Below are 21,723 nucleotides of genomic sequence, written 5' to 3'. Positions count from 1 at the left end.
CAATTAGAAATCTATCCAATAAGAAATTCATAGTTTTAATATTGTAGACACCCTGTTAAAGTTATACGGTGTCATTGAAAAAGAACTTTATATTCGTGGTTGTACTGTGTTGCATGCATGCATGCATTGAATATTTAGGATTACTTTATATTGCCTTTTAAAGAGAAGTTAGAGTTTGTTAATTGAATATGTTGATTGATCATGAATGCTCGTAATATTATTAATGAAGAGTTTTGCTGGATTAGGTATGAAGATTGCGTCACTGATCATATCAGAAAAGCCTTGTTTTTGTACCGTATCCACATTTCTTCATAAAATCCTTCCCAAGCAACCAATGTTACTCAACTCTTGTCTATATGCAACATCATGGATTCACTTGCTTCTCTTGACAACTTTTGCCAAGGTAAAAGTTGTTATCGTGGGCGTGCGAATTTATCAACTTTTATTAATAATTTTTTTTACATACTATAATTCTGAGCTGGATCATGTCAGAGCATGACGATAGAATATGAAATATTATAGGATATTATGTAAATGATATATTTATACTATATTTATATATATGATGATGAGAATATGAAATATATCATTTACATAATATCCTAGAATATTTCATATTCTATCACATGAGGTTTTATACTATACTTTTGGCTTTGTATGTGTTTGAATCCTCTATAAAAATTATATATTATATTAAATTTGAACTAGCTTAGTATTGTGAGTTGTAACAACTAAATTTATAGCTTTGTATATAATTTACTCCTTAGTTTATATCACATTATTTAGATACACATGATAAACAATTAGCAAATAAAGTAATTTCTCTTAATTTTTTTTGAAATCGAGATTGTAGGTGAAGTTCAAATAAAGCCCAACCGCCACAGCTCCTATGATGCCACTTCAGGTAATCTAGATTATTCTTGATGTGTGGGAGGATATGTAAGATGGGCCGATATCTTTCACAAATACGGGTCTAAACCCAGTGGAGCTGGTAAATGGGCAGATATATTTAATAAAGCAGACATATCGGCATGTCGAAATTTGGCACGTGGCAACAATAGTTTGGCATTTGGCAGAAAAGGCTTTGCATGCCTTGTAGCCACCTGTCATGGTATTTATTATAAATAGTAGGTTGGGAGTCATTAATGAGGACCAACTACATACTCTCTCTCTCTTTCTCTTCTTTCTCTTTCTTACTTACCTTCTCTTAAACACATTCTAACTTTATCATCGGAGTGGTTATCCCCGGAACACCCCGGGGTTAGCTAACTTCTGTTCAACTGTTTAGGTTCTCAGCTTGCCGATAGGAGTATCAGGATCTCGGATTCGGGCTCTCGGGTTATCGGATCCAGACAGAAACAATTTGGCGCTAGAAGGAGGGGACCAGTGATTACTTCTATCGCCTAAGAACCAAACACATAAAAGTAACAATAATTATGGCCGGAAACAATGCAACACCGATAATAAGCAAAACAGTAAATCGACCAATCACAACGCAGCCAGAAATTGAGATAGAAGATGAAACACATACGTTGGAAGAAAATCAGTTCCACATGCCGTTAACCCCAGAAAGGCAAAGGGGAACAACAGTAGATCCCATGGCAGAGTTTACGCCAGAAGAATTGTAGGTAGCAGCAAGAGTAATGACCGCAATGAGCAAACAAAGAAAAGATGCCGAAATGGCTCAGGCAGAGGGGGGGGGTGCCGCTAGCTAATCATGGTGAACAGTCCAATCGAGTAACAAGTTCACCAAGGCACCACCAGGAAGAAATGCCAGTAAGGACGCATACCACACCGCGTCACACAGAGGGGCAGTCATCAAGCCATACTGTTATCACAAGAACCTATCAGCAGAGGAGTTCCCAGGTTGAAGGGCAGGTACCGCGAACTGTGGTACAATTAAGAGCGTCACCATTTGCGAAAAGCATCTTGGATCAGGCGATGGAGAAGATCAAGATGCCGACATGTAGGTATGACGGAAGAGGAGACCCGGGTAGATTTATAACGTCATACGAGGGGCATATGATGCTTTACACGAATTCAGATGCTGTATGGTGTAAGGTCTTTCCGACTACATTAATTGGGGCTGCAGCTGATTGGTTTAATAATCTGGAGAATGGGGTGGTAGATAGTTTTGAAAGGTTGACTGAGATATTTATCGGGCAGTATGTTAGCAACAGTGTACGGCAGAGAACATCAGGAGAGTTGATGGCAGTCGAACAGAGGGCATATGAGTCTTTGAGGGATTACATCAGGCGGTTCAACAACGAGGCAAACACAATCCCAAAGTTGCAACAAGAGATAGCAGTAATGGCTCTTATGAATGGACTGAATGGACTGAATGGTTCTGAGTTCAAACGGTATCTAACACGAAAGAATTTCTCAACGCTGGCAGCTGCCTTCAACAAAGCCCATGATTACATCTAGAGTGAGGAACTAATGAAGACAAGTAATAAGAGTGTGACCGCTGGTAAGGGTCAGTTCCAATTTGAGAGTGCAGCTTCAGGAAGTGGAAGGCCGAGAACCTCGACCCAAAGCAGAGGAGGGGGAAGTCGGCAGGAGGTTAGGGTTGCAAAACCGCCGATGCAGTACAGTTCATATACACCGCTGAATACACCTAGAGCGGCGATCTTCTCGGTGAATCAGAGCAGAGAAGAATGGACAAGGCCGATTCCTATGAAGGCCAGACCAAGGGATGCTAAAAAGTATTGCATGTTCCATAGAGATGTGGGTCACTATACAGAGGAATGTACGCAGCTAAAGGATAACATAGAAGAGTTGATAAGAAAGGGTCATTTATCTCAGTACCGGCTGAATTCGAGCGGAAGCCAGCCCCCACCCCGACAATTTGAAAGGCAGCAGCTTGAGGTAAGGCCAGAAAGGCCGCAGGGTATTGTGATCCGGCAGGGGGCTGGAGGAATGCCGCCGTTATCAACGGGGAGAGGAGTTGATGTGATAACCGGAGGGCCGGTGCATGGAGGGACAATCAGTGGAGCAAAGAAGCATTTATCGGAGCACCGCCATATAATTAATGCCCTGGATACCGATAGTCGCCCAAGGCCAACTTCAATCCCAGATGTTGTGTTCACTGAAGAGGATACAAGGGGGATAGTCTTTCCACATGATGACCCGCTGGTTCTGATAACAAAGATCAACGGAGCTGACATAAAAAGAGTTCTGGTAGATGGAGGAAGTTCAGCTAACGTCCTTTTTATGAAAGCCTTTAATGAGATGATGATAGGGAGGCAATACCTGACGCCGGTATCATACCCAGTTATTGGATTTAATGGGTCTTCAGTACGACCAGAGGGGAGCATAGTCTTGTCGGTACGGCTGGGTGATGGGCCTACAGCAAGAGATGTGATGGCAGAGTTTTTGGTGGTCAACGTTCCATCGGCACATACCATTTGACAATAGCTTATGTGTCAAATTTGGGAGCTGTGGAAAAGGTTCATGGGGGGCAAGTTATGGCGAAGTCTTGTTATTTAACGGCTTTGAAGAATCCGGGTGGAGATGGATCAGTACCGAGTAATCCTAAAAAGGAACTGGAGCCTACAGTACGTGATTTATCCATGGGTAACTTTGACACAAGGCCGGAAACAACTCCGAGACCGTTACCGGGAGGGGAAACAGTGCAAGTTGAGTTGCAGCCGGGTGATTCCAGCAGAACGGTTAGAGTTGGAGCCGATATGGATGTTGACATGAGGTGTAATCTGATAAGCCTACTGCGTGAAAATGCAGATGTCTTTGCTTTCTCAGCGAGTGAAATACCAGGAATACACCTAGGGGTGATGGAACATAAATTGAATGTCAACAGGGGATTCAGGCCGATAAGACAGAAAAAGCGGAACTTCTCTACTGAGACGATAGAAGCTATTCAGGCTGAGGTTAACAAACTCTTAGCGGCGGGTTTTATTCAGCCGTGCATATATCCGGAGTGGTTGGCAAATGTTGTTATGGTAAGAAAGCCGACAGGATAATGGCGAATGTGTGTCGACTTTACCGATTTGAATAGGGCGTGTCCTAAGGATTGTTATCCATTGCCCCGGATAGACAGATTGGTGGATTCTACTGCTGGTCATGAAATGCTCAGCTTCTTAGATGCGTTTTCAGGGTATCATCAGGTCAGCCTTCATAAAGTCGACAGACCAAAAACGGCCTTCATAACGGATGCTGGTGTATTTTGTTATAAAGTCATGCCGTTTGGGTTAAAGAATGCAGGGGCGACATACCAGAAGCTGGTTGACAAGGTTTTCGAGAGACAAAAGGGCCGGAACGTAGAGGTGTATGTAGATGACACAACTGTTAAAAGCAAGAAAAAGCAGGATCACATAGCGGACTTGAGGGAGACAATTGAAACTTTACGAAAGTACCAGATGAAATTGAACCCCGAAAAGTGTGTATTTGGAGTCCGATCAGGGAAGTTTTTGGGTTTCATGGTTAGCGAACGGGGAATAGATGCAAATCCAGATAAGGTGAATGCGGTGCTTGAGATGAAGCAGCCCAAGACAATCCGAGATATACAAATATTGACTGGCCGAATGGCAGGGTTAACTCGTTTTATTAGCAAATCAGCTGATAAGGCACTTCCCTTTTTTGTGGTTCTACAGAAGAACAAGGTGTTTGAATGGGGAAAAGAACAGCGGGACGCGCTAGAGGTGGTACGAAACCACTTGAAATCTCTCCCGACGGTTGCAAGGCCAGAAAGGGGAGAGCAGTTGCAATTATACATCTCAGCGTCTCTAAAAACAATAGCTGCAGTGTTGGTGGTGGAAAGGAAAAAGAAGCAAATTCCGATATACTTTGTTAGTCATGTACTGAATGCGGCAGAGCGTCGGTATCCAATAATTGAGAAAATGGCGTTGGTAGTGGTGGTTGCGGCAAGGAAATTAAGGCCTTATTTTGATGCGCATCCGATAGATGTTCTAACGAATTATCCATTGGAAAAATCATTACACAAGATGGATACACCAGGAAGATTGCTGAAATGGGTTGTGGAATTATCGGAGTATGAGGTACATTACAAGCCTAGGGTATCGATATAGGCACAGGCCTTATCTGACTTCATAGTATAGGCTTCATATACGGATGAAGAAGAAGATATAGGCACTTGGCAGGTATCTGTGGATGGATCTGCAACATCAATGGGGTCAGGGGCTGGCATAGTCATAACATCACCAGATGGGCAAGTATTTGAATATGCAGTAAAATTCAAATTCAGAGCAACGAACAATGAAGCTGAATATGAAGCAGCGGTGGCAGGAATCCAGTTATCTCTTGCGGCTGAGGCAAAGCGTCTAACACTTATAACCGATTCCCAACTTGTTTCGAGTCAATACAATGGAGAGTATGAAACACGGGATCCAGCAATGATTAAGTACCTGGAAAAGGTAAAGCAGTTAGCGGCACAACTGCAATATTTTGAAGTAAAGCTGGTGCCAAGAACTCAAAATGCGCAAGCAGATGCTTTGGCAAGGCTGGCAAGTTTGAGCTTGAATAGCTTAGAAAGAACTGTGATGGTGGAAATTCTAGATGAGAAGAGCATAAATGAAGCACCAGAACAAATACTTTGTGTTGAAAGGACAGCCCAATGGTATGATGACATACTAGCATATCTCATCCATGGGGTGTTACCGGCAGATAAAGGGGAATCACGAAAGCTGCGGAAGGATAGTGTATGGTTCGTTATGCATCAAGGGCAATTGTATAAAAGAAGCTTCTCATTGCCACTGATGAGGTGCATAGGTGATCTTGAGTTAAAAAGGTTGATAGAAGAAATACACGAAGGTACATGTGGTAATCACCTCGGGCCGAGAGTTCTATCAAGAGAAGCAATGAGGAGAGGCTACTACTGGCCGACCATGAATGAAGACGCGGTTCGATATGTGAAAGCATGTGAGAAGTGCCAAAAGTTTGCACCAGTTATCAACCTCCCCCCAAATGATTTAACACCGATATTAAATCCAGTTCCTTTTGCACAATGGGGAATGGATATAGTAGGGCCGTTTCCATCAGCAACAGGCAGCAGAAATTTTTTATTAGTAGCTGTTGATTATTTCACAAAATGGATTGAAGCTGAGCTGGTTGCAAAGATAACAACAGCAGAGGAAAAAATTATATCTGGAAAAACATTTTCACAAGATTCGGATTGCCGATGGCTATGGTTTTCGACCATGGATCTCAATTTGATTGTAAGCCGGTAAAGGAGCTCTTATCAATGTACAAAGTTAAGTTTGCTTATGCAGCGGTGTGTCACCCACAATCAAATGGACAGGCGAAAGCAACTAACAAACAGATAGTAACGACAATTAAAAAGAAGATAGAAGATGCAAAGGGGTTATGGGCTGACTTAATCCCAGAAATATTGTGGGCTAATAGAACAACGGCCAAGGAAGCAACAGGTGAATCACCTTTTACATTGGTTTTTGGGACAGAGGCAGTAGTGCCAGCAGAGGTAGGGTTGCCGACATTTAGAATTCAACATTATTGTCAAGAGCAGAACGATCTTTTATTACGGCAACAACTAGATTTCCTACCGGAAGTACGTGAAAAGGCAGCAGTTAGATCAGCTGCCTATAAGAACAGAATGACAAAGGCTTACAACAAGCGTGTCAATCACCGACCTCTTGCTGTAGGAGATCTTATACTATGACGAACAGCTGCAACCGGAAAAGGGAATGAAGACGGAAAGTTAACGGCAAATTAGGAAGGACCTTATCGTATTAGAGATATGGTAATGCAGGGTTCATATTACTTAGAAGCAATGGATGGAAAACCGTTAAAAAATGTTTGGAACACAGCTGTATTAAAGAAATATTTTGAGTAGTATGTTATACTTAAAAATATATCCAATGTTAAGTGTTCAGAAAAATATCAACAATGAATACAAAAATTTCTGAGGAAATATTTTCTTGATATAGGCATCCTCTACTTAACATAATATCGTTATGTAGATGGACAGCTAAAAACCGCTTCCGTGAAGTCAATGAGCTTATAACTTGATCAGTTATAAACATTGATTCGCGAGGTTGTTGGTTCACTGTGTAATACCGGTTAAATCGGTTCAAGTATATGCTGAATTGAAGCATAGCTTTGAATACGATCGCCGAGAGGATACTTGACTGGCTACAACTATAGCGCAGTAAGTGATCAGGGCTATGCAATGAACCAACAAGAAGTCTATATAATTATTTCTTAACCATATACACTGTGGGGGTAAAATGGTATTCATAGCATCTACGTATAAGTTTGTGTTTGAATTGTTTTTAAATGCATAAGTTTTTCTTCAGCTATGGTGAAATTGCTGATAACTAATAAAGTGTAGTAAAGTCTGGCAGTCGTAAGGCAATAGAGCGGATATATATAAAAAAAAGAAGCTGATATATATATAAGGCAAATGTAAAAGTGCATGACATATTAAAAGTTTTAAAGTAAATATGACATGTTCAGAAAGATATGAAATGATCAAAGTAGTTAGACGCAATAGTCGACAGGCATCACCACAAAAAAGGGCATATGCCGATATAACAGCATTATGAATACAAATTCCAACAAAAACAAATAAATACAGGATTTAAGTCAAAGCTGATAAGGCCCAAAAACGCAAGACCCGCAAGAAGATGTCGGTGATGACTGCCCGCCCCGTTAAGCTTGTGTACCGCCGGAAGCTGGAGAGTCCAAGATGCTGGGATCTGAAATACCCTCATCTTCTGCTGGAGCAAAATTAAAAAGATCTTCATCTGCAAACTCTTGCTCCTCAAAGCCGGATAGGATCTTGAAAACTTCTTCGTTAAAGGCCTTTTCAATGGCAGTCCAATCCTCTTTCTTCCAGCCGGTAGTATGGGCGATACATCTTTGGGCAGCAGTCCATCCTCCGTCAAAGCGGTTCTGAAGCCGCGTACAAAACTCTCGAGATGTCAAGAAGCGTCTAACTGCCCTTTGACGGACTCCAGGCTTATCTGCTTCCAATTTTTTGACTTTTTCTTGAAGATCATGAATGGAGCCCCTGGCAGCCTCGAGATCCTTCTCAAGAGTAGAAACGCGGCTGATAACTTTGTTTTTCTTAGTAATTTGAGTCTTTAATTGCTGCACTTCTAGCTCAAGATCTTTAACCTTAGAAGCTGTTTCCCTGAGAGATGACATCTCAAGATCATCTCTTTCTTTTGCTTCTTTCAAGTTTTGCAGAGCCTTATCAGCGTTGTCTAAGGCTGTTTAAAGTGCGCTTTGGCTGGCAGAAGCTTGATGGTGTTGTTCTTGGTAATACCGGTACATTTCAACAAGCTCAGTGCCAGACATAACGGCCTATGAAGTAAAAAAAAAAAACAACAAAAAGTTAGTAAAAAGATATATACATAACGATAGAAAAATATATGTCAAGGCATAATAAAGGTTATAAATTTAAAGGGCGAGAACCTTCATCATGTTGTGCATATGCATAGCAGCCAAAGGGCCGATGACACCAGCAGGCCTATCCATTGGGAGAGTCAAATTGCTTAAAAGACGATAACCCAGAGTTCCACCTAGCATAGGGTCATCGGTAATCATTGACTCATTCCGACATGCATCTATGGCAGGTTGCCATTTGTCCCTCGTTGGGACGCTCGAGCCATTGATTAGATTGATAGATAAGACCAGGAGCACTTGTGTCGGAACCGCCAGCGGCAGTTGTAACAGTTTGAGTAGCTGTTTGGTCAGGTATGTTAGGTTGAGGTTGGACAGGAGATTCAACGTTGGTAAGATCCTCAACGTCAATTCTGTCGACCACCTTTTTGACGATTGGTTCAGAACTCTGAACAACCGTTTTCACCTGAACCCTAGGAGAAGGAGGTTTATCCTTATTCTCGGCCTGATTCTTTTTGCTGCGATCTTCAGGTTGCCGAGTAACGCCAGATCTGGGAAAAGTACCCCGCCGATTGGCCAGAGAGGTTAGTTTCCTTTTCTTGGCGTTGTCGTCGGCCATGCTCTCAGCTTTTCTTTTTGCGCTGATGGTCGGAGTGCGGCTACAATGGGTAGTGAGAGTATCGTACAAAGGCTTTGTAGCCTTAGGACACCGTCTGATAACTCTCTTGCCGTCAGAAGAGAGCCCTAACAATTTATTATCTAACTTGTCAACACCTGCAAAAAATATTTGCATAACGTCGGAATCATACTATAAATATGCATGTACAAAAATAATAATAATAATAATAATAATAATAAAAAATAAATAATAATAATAAAAAAAAACTTGTCAAACAGACAACACAATGGAAATAGCTAATTACTGATAAGTAAGTTAATACCATATTGGTCAGTCCAGCAAAGACCAACGTGAGATAAAGGGGCGTTGCCGAGAATATATCCTGCATTCGGCACCCACACTTTAGGAGTAATACGAACCCGACCGTCACCATTATCAGATTCGATAATGTCAAAATGGTTGACGGCCCTACGCTCATGTTTGCCGAGATTTCTCCCGGGAATAGATTCAAACCTTGGATGGGGCCGAAAGAATGTCCTCCTGAGTGGGAAATCATCAGGAACTGACATAAAAAAGAACTTGTCTTGCCACCCTTTGCAGATTGATAATTTAGGGTGAACGGTATATTTGTGAGGTTGGGTATATAAAGACCACCACCCATCCGACTGGCCATCTCTCTTTAAAGTTAACAGCCGTCTAAATGCGTTAAGGGTTAACGGATAATTTCTATGAAGTAGAACCCAAATAAGGGCAATAACGGCACGGATGGTGGGAGGGGTAAGCTGTACAAGGCAAACGTTCCAGGCCTTCAGAATTTTTGCCACAAAAGGATGAAGGGGGAAACGGAGACCGAAATCAAAGTGCTTAAGGTAAATGGCAACATGGCCGTCTGGGCAGTCGAGCACTGAAGATCCAGAAGGTGGAAGACAAAGGTCATACCCGTCCGGAAGCTTATAAAATCGCTTGGCACGCTGGCAATAATCCTTTTCCAAAGCCGTTTGCCTAAATTTGTCGCTTATCTTAGCTTCTGCGACTTTGCCTTTAGCAGCTAAAACAATAGGCTGCCGGAATTCAGCCCCGTCGGTCTCAGAGTTATACCCTTCGTCAAGGTTCTCTTCTTGAATAATTTCAGCCGTCATATCGACTATGTCACTCCTATTATCAGTATTAACACTATCCTCTTGAGTATCGTCATCACCCAAGACAGAGTTAACGGCCGATTCATGAACTGGAGATGGTTGATCTCTCTCAGCGTTTGGAGGGGTTTCCGTATCATCAGATTCGGAAGAGCTAGCAAATTGATCTTCTTTAGCTTTTTTGCTTGACTCGGCCTCTTCAGCAGCATCGCGAGCAGCAGCCTCAGGCTGATAGCTGGTACGCTTAACTCTTGGCATAGTATTTATACCTATATGCCCCACGTTTGAGCCGTATTGGTCAAAATGAGTATTAGCAAAACTCCTCAAGTGATAACGAATACTGACCGGTTCAACCTCAAGGATTTCAGTATCTTCCGGTATGTTAGGGTTAACAGGACGGTTTGCTTTTTCACACTCGGCTAGCAATTTATGACGGTAAAAGGCCTTCTTTTGTTCTTCTACATATAACGGCTGAAAAGGGTCGTCAATGTTGTCAGAAAGTGAAGATGTGGTTTCTCCGGTTCGACCAAGATCTTTTCCTAAAGATTGTCTAATAAGTCGGCGCCTAGTAGTGTTAAGGGTAGGTTGTTCTTCTTCAATACTACTGTTGAACATCTAACTCTTGGTTTACAGACCTCAAAGTGAAAAGAAACAAAATTTAAAACATGCAATTTGGTCTCTTTTAAAAAAAAAAATAATAATTATGAAATTAACCAAGAACTCGAAATCAAAATTAGTCAATTGGGATTAAAGTTTCGTGAGTACCTTAAACTATTCGCCAACAATGGAACGCTCCAACAATTATCTGTGGTGTCGGTAGGACTAGCGCAGAAGACAGATGATGGCAAGAAGGTGTTCTAAATCGTAAATCCTTTTTATCGAAAAACTTTCTCAAGAATTTATCTTGTTTATCAGGAAATGGCGAGAAAAGTAAGTAAGATGAATAGAAAAGGTCGTGAATTAATTGTTAAATACATAGTTAAAAAAAAAAAAAAAAAAAAAAAAAAAAAAAAAAACGGTTGAAGTGACAACCGTGTCAGAAATCTAACGGTTTAAAAATTTGAAAATTAAAATCGCAAATTCACAGATTAATGACACGTGTTCGTCTTCTATAGTTGTTTCCCGCTTATTTTTCTAGCAGACGCTTCATATACTTAACTGACCCACTTTATTTTTCTAAAAGTAGACCTTGTTTGCTTACGGCAAACAAGGTCACTTGGGGGAGAAAACGGAGTTTTTTCTGCTCCCACTTTATTTTTCTAAAAGTAGACCTTGTTTGCTTACGGCAAACAAGGTCACTTGGGGGAGAAAACGGAGTTTTTTTCTGCTCCCACTTTATTTTTCTTTCTAAAAGTAGACCTTGTTTGCTTACGGCAAACAAGGTCACTTGGGGAAGAAAACGGAGTTTTTTCTGCTCCCACTTTATTTTTTGAATACATTCAAAAAGCAACATATAACGTAATCAATATACATACCAAAGAACAACAATAAATTATTGCATAATACAATCCAAACTAGTTTCCTCAATAACCAAATACATGATCTTTATAAAATGCTCGACAGAGAGCAAGAAATAAAAGCCTGAACATATCATAAACGGTTATAAAGTAAACAAAAGTGTGAACGCCGATGCACAATCGAACGTCCACACTTGGGGGACTAGTTGTGTGGGAGGATATGTAAGATGGGCCGATATCTTTCACAAATACGGGTCTAAACCCAGTGGAGCTGGTAAATGGGCAGATATATTTAATAAAGCAGACATATCGGCATGTCGAAATTTGGCACGTGGCAACAATAGTTTGACATTTGGCAGAAAAGGCTTTGCATGCCTTGTAGCCACCTGTCATGGTATTTATTATAAATAGTAGGTTGGGAGTCATTAATGAGGACCAACTACATACTCTCTCTCTCTCTCTCTCTTTCTCTTCTTTCTCTTTCTTACTTACCTTCTCTTAAACACATTCTAACTTTATCATTGGAGTGGTTATCCCCGGAACACCCCGGGGTTAGCTAACTTCTGTTCAACTGTGTAGGTTCTCAGCTTGCCGATAGGAGTATCAGGATCTCAGATTCGGGCTCTCGGGTTATCGGATACAGACAGAAACACTTGATTTACTTAAGTGTGTTTTTATTGTTTGTTGATTAGATATTTCGTTTTTCTAACAAGATTAAGTGTACTATTATATTGCAGGTGATGATTCTTGAGTTGAACAGGTGCTTCTACCAAGACCGCGATGAAGTATCATTTTGTAGCTTCTTGGTTCTTATCATTTATCAGACATTGATGGATTAAATACTATTACACATTATATTATAGGTTTTATTTTATTTTATTTTATTTTATTTATTTATTTTTACACTACCTTGTATATGAATAAATGTTTGGTCATCCTTATAATTAAATAAAAATAGTACATATATGTGCTTTATTCATTTTTCTTAATAATGTAATTTTCTTTGGATATACAATTTACGTGGGTGTACCAACACTATATCCATGCATTTTTATAAAGTATTATTTTGCAAACAACATTCCATTCAAGTAAAGGTTAATTTATTTACTTGGTTTGTCATCATTAACAAGTCCACCTATCCTCGTATATATATTAACACAAACTTTAAGAAAAGGTGAGCTGAAGGAAACTGTCTTTCTTTTTTGGACTGAGCGGGTTAACAACCGAAAAAGAAGACAGCAAAAGAACATCATTAACAAGTCCACTTACATACCCTCGTATATATAGAACATGAAAATATTAATAAAGAACATGAAAATATTACAGATGTTCTTTATATATTACAAAGGTTAATTTATTTACTTGGTTTGTCATCATTAACAAGTCCACTTGCCCTATATATACATATATATATACATATATATATATATATATATATAAGGAAAAAAAAATGTTTAGCATTTTTTTCACTCATATATTATGCATGCAAGTGCAACTTTAATGAATTTGCTTAATTCAAAACAGTGGTCAAAACTGTATACGTAGTATATGCTAGAAGAAGTATACAAGATATAATTATGCACGTGAAAATGACGGATTTATTGAGGAATAGTTCTAGATCGAAGTTTACAAGTTTTTTTTGGATGAATTTAGTTTGCTTGGAAAGCTAAGAAAGTTCCAAACGTTCAATTCAACAAAGACGGCATTATTTGATTTACGGAATAGTCATAATATGCCTTGTATATAAAAAAACCAACACATGGATATATGGTCTATATAGTCGACTACATACAGCAAAATAAGCATAAATCTTGAAAGAGAAGGGAAATCAAAGAAAACACGTAAACATGAAGGTGGTTGCATTAATGATAGTATTGTTATCTATACAATTTATGCCTTCATTTACACAAGAAGGTCCAACTCCGAGCCCCGAAGTTTTACCTCCAGCCCCTACACTATTAGGTAACTGTAACTCATCACTATTTCCTCTTTTTCAGTAGAAGTTTTAATACTCCGTACTTCATACTTATATTACATTATTAATTGATTAAATAATTTTTGTACGTCTCATTACAATAGAAAAATCGTCGTACGCATGGAGCTAATAAGTAATAAGTAGTTATATTGAATTATTTTCCTTGCTCCCTTTGCCTTTTTTTTAGCCCTAATTCATTGTATTTTTGTGTTTGAGTTAAAGTAAAATTTAACGTATCTACGTTTAGATTATCTAATTTACTGTTATTGTACGTGTGTTAACATAACCCTCACCAGGGCTAGGGGGCTGCTGGGATAGCATCTCAAATTGCTGGATTGATCATATCAACAACAGCCAGTCGTTGCCTCAATACGATCCATTGAGCGCGTCGTTTAACGAGACAGATTACGCATGCTGCTCTCTCATCCAAGAAACAGCAAGCACTGAGAAACCATGCTTTTGTAGCATCGGCTCATATCTTAACCAAAGTCCCGCTGTGTCTACCAGTTTTGTCCAGATTTTAACTACATGCGGCATTGCCACCTCAATTCCTGCACTTGACGACTTTTGCCTTGGTAATACGAACTATTAATTATTACTTGTACATCTTAATAACCTCTCGTCTAAATTTATTTGTCACATTATTTGTTCAGATTAACGTAATCAACTTATGCTATCATCATAAACTATTAATTTTGGAAAAATGAAGTACGTGTGTATGTTTTCAACCAACGAATAAACAATTGAAGTATATACGGAGTAGTAAAAGAAATGCATGCAATTCTGTATTTTAAATGCCAGTGCTAAACTGCTAACTAATTGATTACCCAAAATTTAACATGCTAAAAAGGATTCAATAGGCTTATCAGAGTATAATTGATGATAAAATGCCTCATGTAATAAGGACAATTTGTAGAATGCCCTCAAAAATATAAATAAATAAATTGTACATGTGATTAGCCTTTTGCTTTATAAGGTATGTTTAGCTTTCTCTATTTTAATTGTTAGCTAGTTATCAATTTTAGATAAAACCTACTTCGAAAAAGGAAGTTTGGTCCCAAATCATACTTGACGAGGAGTACGTACGTAGCCTCTTAACCAAATATAAAGGTTAATCCTTTTGTTTTTTTAATGTGATTAGAGACTTAGAGTGCGTTTTATTCACGTGATTTTTACTTAATTATCTTAACTTATTAGGCTTTATTAGAACTTATTTTAATTATAAATTGATTTTGGGTAGTCCTGATTAACCCTTATCACAACTTATCTGAACTTATTTTTCCTAAACTTATCTATCTGAACTTATTAACCCTTATCTGAACTTATATTTCCTGATATAAGTGGAAATAAGGTGAATTGAACATGTTTGGTAGGAGTATTTTTAGGGTTGGAAACGGATTCAATAAAAACTAACATTACTGTTACCAAATCACCAATTGTTTGGTTAGAAAGGTTGGGTACATTTTCATGTTTGCCTTGGTTAAGTTTTATAGTTCGCGTATTAGCTATATTAATCTTGAACTGTTATTTGAAATGTGTAGGGTCATCAGAAAGCCCGACTGCTTTGAGTCCGAATGGAAATACAGCAGGTAATGTCTTATTATGTAATATAACAGCTTTTAATTTGGTCGTTGATGAGTTGATTATTTGACATTTTCTTTTTCAAAATCTCAATCGATTTTATGGATTATTGACAAAGTTAACAACTTTAAATTTTGTAGAAACTGGTGCTTCTAACAAGATTGAAATGGTTGGACCACTTTCTAGCCTACTTGTTCTCTTGACTTGTGTCCTATTTTAGAAGATGAGACGGATCTACATGTATTTTGGTCTTTTGCATTATAAGATACCATCAATTTTGTATTTAATTTCTTTTGGAAAGTTCTTTTGGATTTTCTAATTAGTGTATCATTTGATATGTTAATTTTGAGACTTATTCAACAATTATCACAGTTAAATAAAAAGATTATTTGATTTCAGTTGTATCATAGCAGATCACAACCGTATTGTAAAGGACTTTGAACCTTATTACTTCCTAGCCTGAAGTTTTAGGCCGCAACTTAGTTCGTTTTGTGCATTTGATTTCAGCTGTATCATAGCACATCACAACCGTATTGTAAAGGACTTTGAACCTATATTACTTCCTAGCCTAAAGTTTTAGGCCGCAACTTGGTGCATTTTGTGTGCGGTTGGTCATACCATGTGATCGTTTGTAAAAGAACAAAGTATTCCTTATTACACTAATGCGAGCAATCCTTATAACCTTGATCGAGAAGCCGTTGTATCACTAACGAAGTAACCCATGTAACTCTAATCAACTAACCCTTATTTTTTATGGTGTTTAAACCGGTTCACCCTTTGGCTAATCCGGATTCGAGGATCAGTTCTAGGTGGTTAGATTCCAATCTCTTCCCAATTGTTGTTGCGGGGGATCGAACACAAGTCCTCCCTACTACATGTAGTCACAATTACCACTACACCAACGGCCTATTGGTTAATCGAGTAACCCCTATAACACTAATGAAATAATCCTCATGATAACTAGTCACACGGTGTGACTAACCGCATATAAAGATTTGTGAATTTTTTTTCATGGAATAAAATATTTTATGTTATTGAAATCATTAACTTTTACTCTTTTCACCACAAAGGTTAAAATGGTAATGGGATTTAGAAAAGAGGGAATACACAATTAGAAATCCATCCAATAAGAAATTCAAAGTTTCAATATTGTAGACACTCTGTTAAAGTTATACGGTGTCATTGAAAAAAACTTTTTATGTAATTATTTATTTAATCCATTTAAAACGAACTACTACATATATATACATAACCTGTCAACATACATATATGCAAAGCTAATAAACTAATCCTAAGATCATTAATCTATCATGCCTAACATTATCTCAATAAATTCACTACAAACGCAAAACCCCAATGCAAATGAATTACTTTGGAAAGCATATTCCTATACATTAGGAGTTTTGTTTTTTTTTTTTTTTTAAAAAAAAAAAAAAGTGAAACAAATATTCCACCGCAATAATGTACCCTGCTTTTAAATTGGCCAACTTGGTGAACAAAGAATATGGGGCGTAGTATAACAGTATGCACTTATACATTTCTTGCCAAGTTGCTATTGAACAATTAAGAAAAACGTCTTCGTGATTAGCACTTAATTGGAAAGAGAATAGTTCAATCTAATTATATATTAGCACTCAAATTTCATGACGATAGAGTACACCTTGAAACGTTAAATGTACCTTACAAGAAAAAACATACGCAAAATTGAAAAAAAAAAAGGAGAGGAAAGAAAGAATATGATCATGAAATACAAAAAAATAATGGAGGTGGTAATGGTGGTTGGAATAATATTATCGTTGTTTATGCCATCATGGGCGCAAGAAGGTCTACCTGGGGATTGCTGGCAGATGATTGCGAATTGCACAAGTAGCGCCTCGCCCGGAGAAATCCAACAGCAGTGTTGTCCGGTGATCACCGAAGAGATAAGCAATGAGAAGGAGTGTTTTTGTGGCGTGAATGTTCTTGCTCTTCAAAATGATACAATTGCCGACACCATATCTGACCTACTTACGCTTTGTAGCTTCAATTCTTCTTTTGATACATTATGCCCCGGTATTATTCATAACCCTCTACTTTGTTAATTCCTTTATATCAAACAAATTAAAATAAAAATCAAATACCACTTATTCTCTATAATACCCCTTAAAAATTACATTCAAGTACTCCATGCATGCATGTCCAATAGTTTAATTTTTTAATATTTTGATTCAATTATAATTCAGAAGTAGAAAAAAATTACTGAGTAACAATTGTACGTAGATCTATATTGAATTCTCCTAAAGAATTTGAAATATGAGAATAAAAAGTATCTATATACACAAACCAATTTGCATAGCAGGGTAATGTTTTTCAAACTTGAAGTGGGATTAAATTTATTCGTCTCTTATCGTCCAATATGTGACAACTCACATGATTTTCCACGTCTATAAGCAATGCATGGTTAGTGCAGGCGGATGCACAATCCACATGGTGCATCTCTTTAAAAAAAAAAACGGAAAGAACATTGTATAGAAATATAAAGAACATTTAGTTTAAGTGAAAAGAACATATTATATAATTGTAAAGAGCATTGCATAGAAATGTAAAGAACATTTAGTGAAAGTGCAAAGAACATGTTATAAAATTGTAAAGAACATAACGTGCAGTTAAATAATGTTCTTTATCTTCATGTTCTTTGATTGTCAGAATAATGTACTTTTATTTGTGACATACGTTAATTGTTTATTTTGAAATATTATTTGAATTTTGTCTTTAGATTATGGTGGTTGAATAAAAATAATGTTCATTACATTATATTATCATTAAAGGTGATAAAATTCGGGTCGGGCTGGGCCTTAACATAATATCTCGTGTCCAAAAAACCCGGAAAATGTAGTGGGATTTTTGATTTTTTTTTTTCGGGCCGAGTTTGGATTTTTTTTTAACTAAAAATGCATTTTTAGGCTTGTCTAAACCCGCCCTATTTTCGGGCTGGATCGGGTCGGGTCGGGCCGAAGTTGATCACCTCTAATTATCATGTTTTTAATTAATATTACGGATGTTCTTTAGATATATATAAAGAACGTGAAGTTGGATTGTTTTTTTTACAAAATAGGTATATGTTCTTTATAAAACAGCTATATGTATATTACAATACAACTCTAATTTGGATTTTCGGCTTTTTTTCGGGCCGAGTTTGGATTTTTTTTTTTTTTTTAACTAAAAATGCATTTTTTAGGCTTGTCTAAACCCGCCCTATTTTCGGGTTGGGTCGGGTCGGGTCGGGCAGAAGTTGATCACCTCTAATTATCATGTTTTTAATTAATATTACGGATGTTCTTTAGATATATATAAAGAACATGAAGTTGGATTTTTTTTTACAAAATAGGTATATGTTCTTAATAAAATAACTATATGTTCATTACAATACGCTATATGTGATGTTCTTTATGAAAAAGTTATATGTTCTTTACAAAACAAATGTATGTTCTTTACTGAACAACGGAATGTTCATTCCGCGTTTTTAAAGAGAAAACGGATGCACGGAGCATCGTGCATCCGCCTCCATAAAAAAAATTTCAGTCTACAAGGGGAATTTAGCAATTACGAAGTTTTACATATTTGTTAGGCACTTAGGTTGTTAAAGTTAGGCATTACGACTGGTCATTATTGATGAGTAGATGACATTGTCAAATTCACTCGTAACAGTGAAATTTCAAGAGGCACCGTGTTGGAAGCAAATCAATGATTGCATCGGAGGAAATGTTAATCGTAGTGAATCAGATCCAAAGTTTGATCCATCAAGCCCCTTGTTCAATGCAACCGAACTGTTGTGCTGTTCAATGATGCAACAAACAGCAAGAATTGAGAAGCCATGCTTTTGTAGCATCAATACATTTATTCAAGAAAATCCCTCCTTTGCTGAAAATACTACCGATATCTTGTCTGTTTGTAGCATTGCCGGTTCTGTTGATTCTCTTAGCGGCCTCTGTGAAGGTAATGTATTACTTTCTCTTCTCTTTATTATTATGCAAATTGGCCAATGGTTTGAAGAGGTAATCATGATGAACAACACCAAAAAAAAAAAAAAAAAAAAAAAAAAAAAAAGAAAAGTATATTAGTAAAATAAAATATGATAAACTAAAATTAATAGATTTAAATTTTTTCTATTGACTAATCTTTTGCTTCAAATTTAAGCAGAAAGTCTAGCTCCAAGTCCTGCACCAGCACCGGCTCCTTTGTTGACAACTCAAGGTAACTTTATATATACTATTATTACTTAAAACATTTTGACAAAATAAATAAGTTTTGAACACATTATAATGTTTAATCTTGCGGTACTTGAAATTTTAAGGTTCCGTTGAAAGCCTCAAAGCTGCTAGTCCTATAACGGAAAGGAGCAAAAGTTCAGGTAATATTCATACTAATTAGTTTTGATATAATTACATCATTCTGACTTTCATTTATACCAATATAAGATCTACACTATTACTATCTATAATTATTTATATGTAAACATTATATAAAGTTAATACTTCCTTCGTTTCATATTAATTGCAACACTTTGACTCTTGCACTATTCATACGCTTACTTTGACTATATTTTTTAACCATATATATAAAACACATACGAAGTATATTGCAATGTAAAATATTGTTGGATTAGTCTTTGAGTATATTTTCATTATATTATTCTTTTATATTTCTTAATAATTAATAACTACAAATATTAAGGGTCAAAGTTGTGCATTTACATGTGTGCCTTGTTGCAATTATCATGAAATAGAGAGAGAACATTCCGTAGTTTGTGAGATATATATATTTCTTAGTTACATATAAACTCATATGAAACATGGAACTAATATATTGAACAAAATCTCATAATATTTTATATGGTATTTATTAATTTTATATATTATGGAGTAGTTAATATTCCATAGAAAATTGTGAATAAATTTAAACAAGTGAATAGTGTGAAAAGTTAAAATAATGTAATGTTTTTGAAATGGATGCTACCAAGAAAATGATGAGGGACTATGAACTTGGGTCTTTATTGTTTTTGATATAGAATGATTATGCGGCACTAATAAGAAGGGTAAAAGTATAATGAGAAAATTTGCAAAAAATAAGGAGTGACCTAAAAGTAAAACGGGTATTGGGAGGAAATTTATAGATTATATTTATTGTATCTTTGTGTTTATTTTTTTTTTTTTTTTAATGAAAGAATATCTTTGTGTTTATTTTGAGCAGGCACTGCCAACAAGATTGGGATAAGTGGATCATTATGTTGTTTCTTTCTCTTGACATATTTCTTATCAATAATTGTATCTCCATGTTCGTTTATCATTTGAACTAAGTAGCACCCACATTGTACGTTAGACATTTCATGAATTTTCTCCACAAAAATATGATACTTTGGTAATTGGTACCATTTTTTCTTGTAGACTATATGCTTTGTAATGCCAAGAAATGAAAGCTTCTTAATGTCCTTTTTTATTTATTTATTTATTTATTTATTTTTACTTATCTTAAGAACAATGCCAAGAAATGATAACCTATGCGTATAATTCTATTGAAGTAGGTGTGTGACATATTGGACTTTTATTATAAAAGAAAATTTCTTTACTATACGTACATCGTACCAATACAGACAATAAATTTCATGGAATAATACGTTAACATTGCTACCATGACGGCCATTAATATTTACCCTAATTACATTTTCACAACTTTTGAGAAACTTGATTGATTGAAAATTATCTCACATTAAACTATGTGTTAATAAATTCATACGCTACAGATCAAAGTAAAATGTTTGATTATACTAAACTACAATATTATTGTGAATCTAAAAATATCCATCATCGTAACTTTTACTTTTTTGAATGGATTGATGGGAAAAATTATGGTACTAAGAGGTGTAGTCCACAAACCATATAATAAACCAATCATGCATCTTAGTTAGCATCCTAGCTACCACTCTTTTGATATACGGAGTACTTCATATTGAAACCCATTGTAGTCTCATATTGAAACAGTGAAAAAAGATATGGTTTGACTTTATTAGGTAGAGTTAATCTTAAAACTTTGTATCATCAATTGGTTAATTAGTATGGAGTCTCCCTAGACCTTTTTTGTGGACCAAATCCTATCTCCTCCCTAGACCTTTTTCGTATGTAACTAAAAATTTAACATTTCCTATATTAAGACAATTGTTCTCCACACGGACCACACGCACATGACACATTTTTACTTAAAGAATTGGATAGACCAGTTTTTATTTTATGCTTTTGAATTAAAGTATTGCTAAAAGCTTCCTTAGAATATAACATAATCATTATACGGAGTACTAATTATTTATTGAATAATTTTGATTTATTAATTATAAATCATTTATCTAATTTCAAAAATTCATTTATTAATTTTGAAATAATTTTTATTTTTTTATATTATACCTAATTAATTTTTTAAAAAATCATTTTTTACTATTATTGAATTTTAAAAATTTTATAAATTAATTATGAAAATATAAAAATAGTAAATGAATTTTAAAAATAAGAAAAAACATTTATAATTAATATAATTTTGATAAAAAAAAATTAAAAAATCAAGTAATGAAAAATTAGAACTTCGTAT

The 21,723-nt window shown here is 36.4% G+C and overlaps 5 protein-coding genes across 5 annotated transcripts in view; 4 read left to right on the top strand and 1 right to left on the bottom strand.

The window, feature by feature from the left end:
• LOC145581464 (uncharacterized) overlaps positions 1 to 21,131 on the bottom strand; it is a 74,485-nt gene extending 53,354 nt beyond the window's left edge. The window contains exon 1 of the mRNA XM_081638477.1: positions 21,126 to 21,131. The gene's annotated coding sequence lies outside the window, so the exon portion shown is untranslated. The remainder of the gene's footprint in view (positions 1 to 21,125) is intronic.
• On the top strand, positions 2,440 to 3,411 carry LOC145567560 (uncharacterized). The gene has a single exon (XM_081626866.1). The coding sequence runs from the start codon at positions 2,440 to 2,442 to the stop codon at positions 3,409 to 3,411; it is 972 nt and encodes a 323-aa protein (XP_081482992.1).
• On the top strand, positions 3,987 to 6,203 carry LOC145567553 (uncharacterized). Its single transcript, XM_081626860.1, has 2 exons — positions 3,987 to 5,015; positions 5,076 to 6,203. The coding sequence occupies exons 1-2, from the start codon at positions 3,987 to 3,989 to the stop codon at positions 6,201 to 6,203; spliced, it is 2,157 nt and encodes a 718-aa protein (XP_081482986.1).
• Positions 6,218 to 6,652, top strand: LOC145567544 (uncharacterized). Its single transcript, XM_081626849.1, has one exon. The coding sequence runs from the start codon at positions 6,218 to 6,220 to the stop codon at positions 6,650 to 6,652; it is 435 nt and encodes a 144-aa protein (XP_081482975.1).
• On the top strand, positions 13,328 to 15,328 carry LOC145567535 (uncharacterized). The gene is made up of 4 exons (XM_081626837.1): positions 13,328 to 13,514; positions 13,824 to 14,102; positions 15,069 to 15,116; positions 15,249 to 15,328. Exons 1-4 carry the CDS (start codon positions 13,400 to 13,402, stop codon positions 15,326 to 15,328), a joined length of 522 nt encoding a protein of 173 aa, XP_081482963.1. The 5' UTR covers positions 13,328 to 13,399.
• Positions 21,132 to 21,723: the final 592 nt, after the last annotated feature.

This window comes from Chenopodium album, chromosome 2 (assembly GCF_948465745.1).
Source record: "Chenopodium album chromosome 2, dcCheAlbu1.1, whole genome shotgun sequence".
Classification (NCBI taxonomy): Eukaryota; Viridiplantae; Streptophyta; class Magnoliopsida; order Caryophyllales; family Amaranthaceae; genus Chenopodium; species Chenopodium album.
This window is presented reverse-complemented; position numbering and strand designations above follow the sequence as displayed.